Below are 13546 nucleotides of genomic sequence, written 5' to 3'. Positions count from 1 at the left end.
CGGGGGCCGGCCCGGGCAGCCCCAGGTGGGCTGCAAGCAGCTGCAGCACAGGATGCTGGCCATGGGGCAGGCAAGGGGCTGCCTTTCCTACCTGCCCCCGCGCTCAGCTTTTCTCTGGGCTCCTTCCCTGCCTGGGGTCCTCCCGCGCCCTTGCCCACCCTTCCCCCTTACCTGCGGTTCTGGCTGGCGCAGTGCAGCCACATGCTCCCAGGCCAGAAGCCCCTGCTGTTGTGGGAGCCTGCTAGGCTTCTCTTGGGTCCTACTGCCCTTGGTTGCTGTCATTTTTGACAGGAACCAAGGACAGATAAATATTAATTTTCTAAATTTTTTAGGGGCCCTGCGGGCCGGATAGAATGGCCTCGTGGGCCAGATGCAGCCTGCAGGCCGTATTTTGCCCACGCCTGCTCTAATCCCTGCTGTTTCCATATTCAGCCATTTTTTTGCAAGATGATTGCCATCCCAGCATGTTTGTACCATCTTCAATTCATTCATTCGCCAGCAACTGTACCTTGGGGAATTATTCCATCTTCCTCACTCTTTTTCTGATTGTTTTTGGTCCAGACACATAACAATCCCAGCGTGCAGGGCACATTTCAGTGCTTTCAAACTGTGAAAACAGAAGATGCCTTTCCATGCCCTTCTGCATCAAAAATAAATGTTTATGGAGGCACAAAGATGAAGCAAAAAGGCCTCCATGCCCTTTGTTGCACCACAAACACCTAAAATTCATGGCCACAATAGTGCTGGTAATAGATTGTGTCACTTGATTACAGCAGAGGTCTGTTTGCTTGGTGGTGCAAAAGCTTCCTGTGTTTTCCAGCTGCCCTAGTCAGCTGCTCCGGAGGCTTGAGGGGCCCAATCCTGCAAACCCCATGAATTTCCAGGCAGGTTTGGGCCCCTGCATAGCAAGGCACCTTTGGGTGCCTGCTTGTAGGAAGCCCTGTGGTGCCTGCCACTCAAAGGGCCTGATAGACAGCAGAGGCAGCCTGCAGATGGTGGCGCTCCCCAATCAGGAGTCACGTGGGCACCAGGAGACTGCCTGACTGGGGAAGAGAGCTCAGCCGCTAGCCATAAGAGCAGCTTGAGCAGGAAAGCCAGCAGCAGTTGCTGCAAGCCGCCGGAGGCAGAACATCGCTTGGTTGGAGCTGCTGCTCAGGAACACCTGGAGGACAGGGCAGGAACTATGGGGATGGCAGGAGGTTCCTGGTCCTGGGGCATGGCCTAAAACTGCACCCTTCTGGGGCTGGATGGTGAGGTGGGGCTGCTGCAGCAGGGCAGTGTCCAGGAAGGCCACACCTGTCCCTTCCTAGTGAAGGACAAGGATGGGGCGCCAGAAAGCCTCATCCCCCGCTGCCTTGTGGGTTACCCCGTGGAGGGGAAAGCCTAGGGGAGCGCACCCTGAGAGAAAAGCACAACCACCCAAACCCACTGCGGGGGGCTGCCAGCAGAGGCCCAGGCCCACCTGGGTCCAGGTAAGTCAACAGGTGCCTGGGGCCCAAAGGGGCATAATGCCTCAAAGGGTCCAGGTGTGTTGGCAGACGCCCGAGTCCTGTACAGCTGTAGGCTCAGTTATGGGGGCCCAGGTAAGTCGACAGATGCCTGAGGCCCAGAGGCCCCAGCAAAGGGGCGGAGTAGCGTTATAGGGACCCGGCGGTGGTGTAGAGTAGGGCCTGAAGTACTGCACATAAGCTGTCTGGAGTAGCGGCAGCCAGCATTAGTGTAGAGTAGGACCTAAGGCAGTCTGAAGGGCTGCACAAGACGCTGACTACGCTAGCCACACCTGGCAGCAGTGTAGGGTAGGGCCTGAAAGCGGTCCAAAGGGCTGCACAGAAGCTGACTGGTATAGTTAGAGTAAGGGGCGCCAGTGAGGGGCACGAGTTAAAAGTCCAGGCATGAGTTAAAGGCCAAAGATGCCTGAGCAAAGGGGCTGGGGGAATAGTGGAAAATTTGGATGCCATCTATGAGGCATGGGACCCAGTATAAGGGGAGGTTTGGAGCCATGTAATACATGCTGGCATCAGGCTTTAAAATGGGCAGCCTCCTGTTTAAAAGTAAACAACTTTTGGTTTACATCGAGGCATGGTAGGTGAGTGTAGGTGGGCAGACTGCCCAGACAGGGAGGTGGGCAGAGTTACCCTGTTACACCCTAGAGCACCTGCCCAGCTTCCTGGACACTCTTGGGGTATATCTCAGTGCATGGAGAAAGGCAGGATTTGTCTGCTTGCAGAGACATACCACTGGGATCTCTAGAAATGGGGAAAACAGTGGGTTCCATGCTTGAGGCTGGGGAGATTCCAAGGACATGTCTCTGAAGGCAGGAAAAGACTGGGGTGCCCTGGTAACGAAGAGGTATGGATTCCCTGGCTTTGGATTATGGATTTCCTGGTTCCCCCCTGAGCCAGGCAGTTCGGCAACATCTGTTTTTCCTGGGAACCTGGGCTGACCAGTTCCATACTAGGGGGCTTTCTCATTTTGTAAAACTGTGCCTTCTTCTTTCTTTTATTTATATCCAGAGCAGAAATCAGTCTGTATCCTAAGTACACATGCATGTATGAATCACTTCCTGTAAGGATACATCCACTGGGTGAAAAGGCTGTTATAGTTGCTTCTACAGTTGTTAGAACAACATCCTTTTCTAGGGGTGCACCGATAGAGAAATTTTGGGCCGATACCAATGGCCGATTTTTAATGAGCCATATCAGCCGGTATCGATCTAATTCTGATATGCAGGCAGGCAGCATGGAGAGCAGCATCTGGTTGGTAAGTCTGTTGTGGGGGAAGGGGCAAGGGGGAAGCAGATCGAGGCCCCCGTGGTGAGGAAGGTGGCAGGGGTGGGTGCAGGAAGGAGCCAAGGCAGGCAGGCATGGCTCCCACCACTCCACCACCCCAGGAGGGCATGGGAGCTGTGTACCCCCAGATCTGCGTGCGGGGCGAGGGTGGACTGCTGCTGCAGGCTGGGCTGGGTGGGGGTGCTGGGCTCTTTCTGGAGCGGGGCTGGGCTGGGCTGTACTCGGGGCGGGCGGTGGTGGCACTGGGAGGGAGCTACGGGAGGGGCATTGGGCTGTAACCCCACCCCAATACTCACTGTAGCCTCCCCACCCCACATGCAGATCCAGGGGCACACCCCCCCATATCCTCCCAGGGGGAAGGGGGGTGTAATGGTAGGAACCACCCCCTGTATCCCCCAAATGAGCCACTCATGGCTCTGTCCTGCGCCTCGCCCCGTCTGGGCAGCACCTGCCCCTGCCCTAGCCACCCCCACTCCCTCCCTCACTGCAGGGGCCTCAGTCTGTGCCCCCCCCTTCCCACACAACAGACTTACTAGCCGGATCTGGCTGCTCCCCTGGCCACCTGCATGCTGTGCTGTGACTGCTCACATGCATGGTGCATTTATCCATGGCATTATCGGCCACATCAGTCAAAAAAAGCTGATTGCTGATACAGTCCATTTTCCTTATATCGGTGTCGATCCTGTATGGGACCAGTGTATTGGTGCACCTCTATCCCTTTCTATGCAGTACCAAAATGGATTGCTTTTTCTCCCATACATAAGCTTTCATTGGCAACAGTCTGTCATTGACTCTGTACTTCAAAGACACATCACTGAAAACCCTTATTGAGAATAAACCCATTTCTGTTTTTTTTCTCCTGGAATTATTCTCACAAGATCAGTTGGATAGATGGTCATGAGTATGTTCACTGTATTTCTTTTCAAATCAGTATCTTGAAAATCTGTGAGAGCATTCTTTTTCTTCCTCCTCACACCTCACAAATCACTGCATCTCAGCCCACCTTCCTTGATGCCACTGTGAGCTTTATGAGGGGATGATACTTTATATTTCATATGGCCATCATTCCACTTACTTGGGTGACCGAAGCTATGATCTGTTGAAGGCTACTACCTGTAGTGCCCTTTCTTTTATCGTTCATGTCCTCCTTTCCATTTCCTGTGAGTCCCATTACAATGTTTAAGTCCACTGGATCTTTTCTCCAACCCCCAATTATGCACTGGATGGTGGAATAACCATCCTCTATTCTCTCCCTGACACAGGATTGCAAGGTCCTGCACCAGACTTAATCTGCCGCATGCAGCTAGGGGAGATGGAGCTCTGGGTCTGTGATGATGAGGAAGCTGGAGAAAGCTCATTGTCTGAGGACTTTTCCCCAGGTGAGTCTCAACAGTCCCTGACCCCTTCCACCCACACTTCAACTGAGCTGGAAACCTAAACCCTTTCCTTGAGCTGCTGCCACAAGGTCTTGGCATCACACAGCTGGGCCAGATCTGTGTTGTCTAGACAGCTGTGTGTGCCCACTCCTTGCTATTCACTGATGCAAGGACAGACAACTGATCCCTTCTTCCTGTAATTAGGGCTGTTTATGTAGGAAATCCACCTTCAACCCCATCAGATCCTCCTCTCAGGTGGCATTTGAGCAAGGGTTTCCGTCATGGAAGGGAGGGGCTGCCCATGGGGACAAATGCTAGGGACACAGCCTAGCCTGCTCTCTTGATTTGAGGCACAAATCTAGTATCCCTGGGGTACCATGAGCTTGAATTTCCATCTTCCCTCAGCATGGCAATAATTGATAGCCTAGCCCAAGGTGGCTGTGCCGCTATTATGCCCTCTATTGAATTGCCCCATGGCAGCTGGGACCAGGGCAAGAAGGGCACTATCTTGTTTGACTTACCCCATGGCAGCTATCAGAGTTGGCAGAAACGCTGTGGGGATTATGAAGGATTGGGCTGTAGAGAGGCGGATGTTCTGTTACCCACTGCTACTAGTCCTTGCTTAGTTTGAACTCTAATTCTACTTTTCCCCTCTGGAAGAGTTAAGAAAATAACAGCAGTATTTGATCAATCCCTCCATCTGTATGAAGTGCCGACTAGGTGCAGTTGGAGTTCACAGGCTTTCATGTCTGGGGGGATACAAGCACCTCCTTGTTTCCAGCAGAATAGCCCACATTCTACTCCATAAGTGGGGTGCTAAGGATACAAGATATGAGACTTGAGATCCAGAGTCCACAAAGAATTGGTTCCCTTATTGTTACAGAGTAATTGAGGCCCAGCTGTACTCTGGGGCACATCCCAGCACAGGGAAATAGCAGATCATCCCTTTTGCTAACTGGGCAGAGGCTAATCTCTGGACTTCCATCTCTACCCAGCAGATGCTGAGACTCTGGGCACACACCTCTGCCTGGAGTGTGGGGAGAGCTTTGTCTCCCCGAGCAAACTCCGAGTGCATCAGGATGTACATTCAGGGGAGCAGCTGTACCGCTGTACTGAGTGCAAGAGCTTCACCAGATGGGATCACCTCCAAAACCATACTTGTGTCCATGTGGATGAGAAGCCATTCTACTGCCTACACTGTGGGAAGAGTTTCACCAAGAGCTCCAAGCTCATGCAGCACCAGCACATGCACACAGAGGAGAAGCAAGTCTCCTGCAGCCAGTATGGGAAGAGCTTCACCCAGAGCTCCAAACTCACCAAGCACCTGCGTGTGCACACAGGGGAGAAACCCTTCTCCTGCAGCCATTGTGGGAAGAACTTTACGCAGAGCTACACGCTCACCAGGCACCTGCGTGTGCACTCCGGGGAGAAACTGTACTCCTGCTGCGACTGCGGAAAGAGCTTCACCAGGCGGGACCATCTACATGGCCATATGCGTGTGCACACAGGGGAGAAGCCATTCTCTTGCACTCAGTGTGAGAAGAGCTTCAGTGACAGCTCAACACTCGCATATCACTTGCGTGTTCACATGGGCGAGAAGCCATTCTGCTGCAGTGAGTGTGGGAAGAGCTTCACCAGCAGATCCAAACTCACCAATCACCTGCTCGTGCACACGGGGGAGAAACCCTTCTCCTGCAGCCAGTGCGGGAAGAGCTTTAACAGGAAGTCCAGGCTCACAGACCACCTGAACGTGCACACAGGGAAGAAGCCATTCTTTTGCAGCCAGTGTGGGAAGAGCTACACTCACAGCTTCAGTCTCAGCATTCATCTGCGCCTACACACGGGTGAAAAACGCTTCTCCTGCAGCCAGTGTGGGAAGAACTTCATGCAGAGCTCCAATCTCACCAGTCACATACGTGTGCACACAGGGGAGAAGCCCTTCTCTTGCAGCCAGTGTGGGAAGAGCTTTTCTCAGAACTCTAGCCTCAAACATCACCTGTGTGTACACACGGGGGAGAAGCCTTTCTCTTGTAGCCAGTGTGGGAAGACCTTCACCAAGAGATTGTCGCTCACGAACCACCTGTGCGTGCACAAGGGGTAGAAGCTGTACCACGGTACTCAGCACCAGAAGTGTTTCTGGCTGAGTTATGCCCCGAGCAAGCACCAGCAAATCCATGGGACCAGGATTGTCACGCCAGTTGGAGGGCACTTTTCCTCATCCTCCCTGAGCATGCAGGAGTGAGGATCCTGCCCCTGGACTATAATGCCCCGGCTCCCTTCTGCTTTTATGTTGGCTGCCCCATGTGAGATGTGGTAGTTTCTGGCAGCAGCTGGGACAGAAGGCAACAGGTAAGAGCTAAGTGACGGAGCCAGGTAGAAGACAGGATAAAAACTGTGGGGGGACAAAACCAAAGTTGCCCTGAAAAAAAAGTCCTTTTTTGAACCATCCAGTTCTGTAAACTGCTACCTGTGGCAGCAAGGTGGTTTCTTCCTTTTCCTTCCTGTGGTGTTTGGGATATCACCCTTGTCCTTTGTTTTTTACTGTCCTTGATGATCTTGTCTAGTTCTACATCAACCAGGCAGGTCCCCCTGTTCCTGCAAGAGAACCGGCTTGGATGAGACACTCAATAAAGGGAATATCTTTGAATCAGTTCTCAACCACTTTGTCTTGGGGAACTCCCAGGTTTCCTCTGTAGTTCACTATTTTGATTTTTACATGCCAGGACAGGCCTGGCTTTCAAGCAAGTTTTATTTCTTTTGTGGGGGTGTGTGGAGTGGGGCATTCAGAAATTAACTTTCTCACCATTGTAAGGAGACATAGCCTCTGGCACCCACGATGGGGATACCACCACAGTGATCATCCCCCTTCCTAGTCCCAACCCAAACCAGATTTTGCTCCATAGGGACTCTTATTCCATGCACCTGGGCTTCTCCTAATCTCCTTAAAGCCTCTGCAACCCAGCCCCAGCTGTAGGTGCTGGGCAGGATGAGCCCCATGACTCCTGGGTCTGGGAGACCATGTCCTGGGTCATTATATCACCTGCTGTGTCCATGGCCCCACCAGTGAGGTCCAACTAGCTCTGTTCCTTCATTCCTCTCTGCCACCAAGGGAAGTGCAGCAAGACAGCCCACATCCCCAGTGCCAGCCTTCACATGCTGGTCATCTGGAACAGTGCAGACACGGCCCTAGGACCAGGGCAGCCAGGCCTTGCAGAGTCCAAGTCAACAGGGGAGGCAGATTTAGAGCCCATGTCCCTTTGGAGTCCAGTCTGCCTGTGTCCTCTAGATACCAGCTGCCTCTGTCACTTTTCCAAGGCAGTTCCTCACACTAATTTCCCTGGATCCCTTGGTATACTTATCCATGCAGATACTCCCAATCTTTGGGGCTCCTGCTATGTCCCAGAAAGATCCTTCCACTGGGGAACAACTCTAGCTACATTCCTAACAGCTTTTTCTCTGCCGCAGAGACAGCCCCATCCACTAAGGCAGTGGTTCTCCACCGTTTTTGTACCATGATTCATTAGTAAACATTGGCCAGTCCTGACCCAGTAAATAGTTTAAGTATAAAGCACACAAGTATTTTGGCTCCAAAATACTTATTGCACACTACATGCCCGTCTCTGGGCCACTTCTCCGCTCCTATCTCTCTGGGACTCCACACCGCCACCCCACCAGGACCAGGCTTTCTGGGATCCTCCATCCCCACCACCCCCTTAGGCTCAGCTGCCTGCCTAGATGTGCCTGGCTTACAAGTCTTAACTATAAACCCACCGGATGGTGGAGGCTAGGGTTTAGACATCCTTCCCTGCCTTTCACTGGAGCGGCAACTGGCCTGGCATTTCTTGGGGGGTCCTGCACCACCCACCAGGCCATCCTTCCCCAGCAAGGTACAGTTTTAAGTCCTACCCAGGACCACTGAGGTCACCTCCTCCCCCAGAGCCTCCCCTCTAGCTCCGAGGTGTTCCTGGAGCCGGAGCTCAGCAGGGAGATGTTTCTTTCCTACCAGCTGGTCTCAAACTGCTCCCCTCAACTCAGAGAGCTGGGCAACAAATGGGCACTTTAATCAGGCAACTGCCCTCTCCCAGGCCTAGCCCTTGAAGTGACAGGCACCACAGGTGCTCTGTCACATAGTGTAATAGTCAAATAGTGTATAGTGTATGTAATAAGTAGCATATAGTTAAATAGTGTATAGATATAGGTAGTGTTTTAATAAACAATGCTGTATAGATACAGAGGTGCTGCGGAGGAAAATCCCAACTTTTCTTTTTCTACTTTTTTTCCCCCTATTTTTCTGCTAAATTAATGATGTATGGAGGGCTTGTTCATTTGCTGAGACATGGCCAGTAACCAAGAAGGAGGGCCTTCGCCCATCACCCTGGGTGCTAAGACCCACCAGACTGTTTAGTATTTGGCATAAGCATAGAGAACAGAAGTCGAGATGGAATGCTTATTTATAGCAATAGTCCCTTGGGTGTACGTGTGAATGTATGTATGTATGTATGTATGTATGAATTTGAATGTATGGAAAGGTAGGGCCTCATCTAGAAGGAGGCCCGCTTGCCCACCACCCCAGCCTGAGCAGGCTGACCAGACAGACCAGAGATGTTTGAGCTTCACAAGCTACAAAGGTGCTCAATCATTACTAAGACATGGGGACTAGAGTATTGTTATTATCAGTTATAATTATTGCTAGTAGTATAATTAGCAATTTAATCATTACTGTAGACAGAATTACTTGGGCTCATTGTCCCCATAAGATGCAAAAGAGCACAGTCATTAGGAAAGAGGCATCCCAGTCCAGCACCTCAGATCTTTCGGCAGGTACTGCACTCGACTTCAGCAGCCTGCACACTTCTCGAAAGCTACATTTGCACGCCTGTGCCCCCCAGGGACAACTCTCCCTGCTGGACTGAGTCCTTCTGCCTCTCATCCGCCTCGAACCTCTCTCGTTGCTACAGCATACACACACCCCAACCACTGCTCCCCCAATTTGAAGGCCCTGAGCAGGGCAGGAACCCACCCCACCCTCATTTTGGTATAAAAAAAAAAAAAGACAGTCTGGTGCCGGCCTGGATAAGAGCGTGAAAACCCTGTCAAGAAAGAGCACCAAAGAACTGCAAAAAAAGGCAGGAAAAGACTTGGCAGGGAACAGCCCCTTTGGTTGCCTTTGCAAACTGGATGCCTTGACAAAATGCTTGTGGTGCCTTTGCAAAATGCAGACTTGTGAGGGGGGACGCAGCCAGCTCCCCAGTGTACATTTGCATGGGAGATTTCCCGCCCCTCCAGCGCCCCATGCAACGAGTGTCCAGAAAAAGTGGCAGACAAAACTGCGGGAAAAGACTTGGCAGGGGGCTTTGCAAAGTGCAATACCACCGTTGGCAACTGTCTGGGTGAATGCTTGGGGTTTGATTTTTGCATCCTGCACCAACCAGACAATCCCCACGCAGCACTGTGAGCAGGGATTTTCCCAGTCCTACAAAATTAGGGAGCCAGGCTTGGCTGTAATGCTCCTGGCTACCTGCTGGACAGGCAAGCCGAGTGGAGCTACTTCACCCTTTCTGGGGCAGTACCCGCTTTTTAATGCGCTTCAGCAACCACTGCAGGGCATCAGTTATCAACGCATGCCCTGTGAGCATCGACATGGCACTACAACTGGGCCGTGCTGTGTAGCACCTTCTCCCGGGGGTAGGCCTTTGTGTCGGCTGCCATTTCCTGGAATTTGTCCCTCCAGCCATCTGTGACTGACAATCAGGTTCGTTACGACTCCACCAAAGCCTCCATCATGCTTTCCCGGGACCCTCGCTGACTGCAGCACATATCCCTCGATATCCACTCTGCTGTAGGGCAAGCTGGGGTCTGAGGTTCAGGGGCACATGCCTGGCTGGCATCGGGCGTGATAGCTGGTAAACAAGCAAAAAAAGTGTTCCTGGTTTGGTGACATTTCCTTCCCACAAGGGTTGACGAGGACAGTGATGAACCCCCTCCCTCTCTACCCTCTCCACCCCCTGCCAGCAGACACCAAAACAAAGCGTGTGACAATATTCACATTCCCCAAAACTTACAAGTCCCCTGTTCAGAGTCACGTCCCTGGCTGCCACTGCCCATACCAGCTGCAAACAAATAAAGCAAAACAATGAGTTCACCATCTGTAATATTGCCATTTATCCACCCCCAATGGCATATACCCTTCATTCACCCAGAAGAGAGCATGATGGCCCACCTCCAGTGATACATTCATTTCAAACCGCCGCCGCATATATCCACCCTGCCCGAACCCAAACAGCGCCTGCCAATGGCAAGAGGCACATTCTGCCATACTTACAAATCTCCGGTGGTGCATCTCCTTGGGTCTCGGGAACAGACACCGATGTTTGGGTGTCGGGAAAAACAAACGCATCTGAACCAGTTTCCTCCTCCTTGTCCTGCTACTCATCATCTGTGTTAATTGGGGGAGACATTGTAGTCAGGGTCAGGGTATACTGCTGGGACTCTTGTTGGGAGTCCCTGTTATCCAGGACCATGGAGCAGTCTCCCCACTGCTGTGACATGCTCACGGTTTCCCCATCAGAAGGAGCTGCCTCTGTTGGTGTGCTCTCCTCCAGCACAACACGAGTCCTGAAAGACTGCAGCCAGAGAGCCTTGCCTGCATCCTTGGACAGAATAACAGACAGCTGGTCATAGAAAGGAGCAATTGTGCACCCTGCCCCAGAACGAGAGGTTGCATCTTTGGCACAGTGAAATGCACATCTCAGGGCCATGATCTTGCACTGGCACTGGGTCCAGTCCCAGTTGTGCCCTTGCACCCGAATTTGTAATGGCTGCATACACGGGCTTATTCGTTCTACTTTCCAGCTGGTCTATGATCTTTTGCTCTGACCAATTGTTGATTAAGTCCTGCAGTTCTTCTTGGGTCCAGTTGGGTCCAGTTGGGGCCATGGGTGTTAGAAGTGCTCTCCCCTACCCTGGGGGTCTTCAAGAGGAGGTTGGACATGCATCTAGCTGGGGTCATCGAAACCCAGCACTCTTTCCTGCCTATGCAGGGGGTCGGACTCGATGATCTATTGAGGTCCCTTCCGACCCTAACATCTATGAATCTATGAAAGCATCAGCTTCCTGCTCTGTAGCCTGTATACTGCTGGACTTGTTTTTCTGAGACATCAAGCAGTTCTAAGCAAACAGCAACCGATTCACAAATGGCCACTGGTGAAATTTGAGAGTAGCTTAGATACACATGCTTATATGCATATGCCTTGAATTTGCCAGTTTGGAAAATTCCATGTAGTCATTGTGAAGGTATCACCGGTGTCTTGCAGTACAGAATACTATGATGAAGTACCCTGTTAACCAATAAAGACATGGTGATGGGCTGGGAGCATGGGCCATATAGACCCATTGTCCATTCAGATGGCTGGTTAATGTTGCATAGTCTTGCAAATATTATGTCTGTGTCTGTCTTCCCATAGTGCTACACAGAATCAAGGCCAATGCCCGGTGCCCCAGGGTTACTAGTTGAAATGATGCAGATAAGAGTTAAAATGCAAAACTGAATGCAGCTAGACAGAGCTCCAGACCACAACCCTTCCCCCCCTCCCCCCGCCCCCGCGCCAATTGGTGCTGGTACCATGATCTGAGAAGCAGCCCTGCTGTGTATGTACAATCCGTATGGGATGACAGAGCGGGACCAAATGGAGATGCAGGATGATGCGTGAGGACCAGGAAGCAGACAATGGAAAAGAAGAACTGAGTGAAGACTCCGACATGGCGAATATGGCAGACATAGGTGAGGAGGAGAAAGAGGAGGAAGAAAAATTTGCTATTTACCCTGCGGCTGACCTTAGACTTATTACAAAACATGCATGCACAGCTAGCAATGGCAGTGAATGCAATCATCATCTTTTTCAATGCTCGCGATGGGGAGATGGGATGTAGATATGTGGTGAAGTGAGACAGCTTAGAAGCATGCAAAGAAGTAGAAGGTGACCGGGCTCTGTGGATAAATGTCAGGAGCAGCAACCGCACGGTCTGGGCCCGTGAGAGCAGCTCAGACTGGTGGGAGTGAATTGTGCTGACCACTTGGAACGATCAGCAGTGGCTGGAGATGTTCTGAATGACCAGGGAGATGTTTTATCATATTGTCTTGATGCTGGGGTCACAAATTATGAGGCAAGACACTAACATGAATCAGGCCAGACAAGAGGGTGGCCAAAGCCATCATGAAACTGGCCGTCCCATCCAGCCTCCACTACATCGCGAACCAGTTTGGCGTGGCTCCTTGCACGGTTGGGGTGGCAATTCGCAAAGTATGCCAGCTGCTGCAGGATGTGGCAAACAACTTTATTGGCCTCAGGAATCCTCAGGAAGTCATAGATGGCTTCAGTGCCATGGGGTTTCTTAAATGTGTGGGGGCTTTAGACAGCACTCACATCCCAATGCAGTCCCCTTTGGGGAGGGGGAGGTCATTCACAAAGAGAAGAGGATTTGCCTCTGTGATCCTTCAAGTCATGGTGGCCACCAGGGCTGGTTCACAAACATTTTTACCGGGTGGGCCAGCAGCACACATGACACATGCATGTTCAGAAACTCCCCACTCCCTGGCCTCATGGAGAAAGGACAGTATGCAGCCAGAGTCCCCAAAACAGTGATCTGTGGTGTTGCTGTTCCCCCGCTTATAATAGTAGACCAAGGGTAGGCAACGTTGGTTGGCCAGAGTGCCAAAAAAACCCACAATGTCTACCTTGGAAGGTGCCGGCGTGCTGACATGTTGGAGCCTGGAGCAGCTGGCTGCAGCCGGCCCATGGATCCCAGTCTGCTTCACAGACATTAGGGCTGGAAGGGACCTTGGAAGATCATCAAGTCCAGCCCCCTACCCAATGGGCAGGAAGTCAGCTGGGGTCATAGGATCCCAGCAAGATAAGCATCCAGTTTGCTCCTGAAGGTGTTCAATGTAGGCGCTTGAACCACCTCTGGTGGCAGGCTGTTCCAGACCTTGGGGGTTCGGACAGTAAAGAAATTAATCCTTATGTCCAGTCTGAAATGGTCTTGCAGTAGTTTATGACCAGTAGTTTATAACTGTTTGACCTCATCTTCCCTTGGGGCGCTCTGGTGAACAAACGTTCCCCCAGATACTGGTGGTCACCCCTGATAAACTTATAGGTGGCCATCAGATCACCCCTGAGCCTGCGCTTTTCCAGGCTAAAGAGCCCCAGGGCTCTCAGCCTGTCATCGTAGGGTCTGCTTCCCTGACCTCTGATCATGCGCGTGGCTCTTCTCTGCACTCTCTCAAGCTTCTCCACATCCTTTTTGAATTGTGGAGCCCAAAACTGGAAGCAGTACTCCAGCTGTGGCCTCACTAAGGCCGAGTACAGGGGGAGAATGACGTCC

At 51.8% G+C, this 13546-nt stretch overlaps 1 protein-coding gene across 1 annotated transcript in view; it reads left to right on the top strand.

Moving 5' to 3' along the window:
* Positions 1-6810, top strand: part of LOC102383249 (zinc finger protein 383-like) — a 24204-nt gene extending 17394 nt beyond the window's left edge. The window contains exons 9-10 of the mRNA XM_014526125.2: positions 4052-4168; positions 5161-6810. Coding sequence (XP_014381611.2) covers positions 4052-4168; positions 5161-6266 — 1223 coding nt within the window. The 3' untranslated portion in view covers positions 6267-6810. The remainder of the gene's footprint in view (positions 1-4051; positions 4169-5160) is intronic.
* Positions 6811-13546: the final 6736 nt, after the last annotated feature.

The sequence above is a fragment of the Alligator sinensis genome, unplaced genomic scaffold (genome assembly GCF_000455745.1).
Source record: "Alligator sinensis unplaced genomic scaffold, ASM45574v1 scaffold1411_1, whole genome shotgun sequence".
NCBI lineage: Eukaryota > Metazoa > Chordata > Crocodylia > Alligatoridae > Alligator > Alligator sinensis.
The sequence above is the reverse complement of the archived record's forward strand: the minus strand, read 5'-3'. Positions and strand labels throughout refer to the sequence as shown.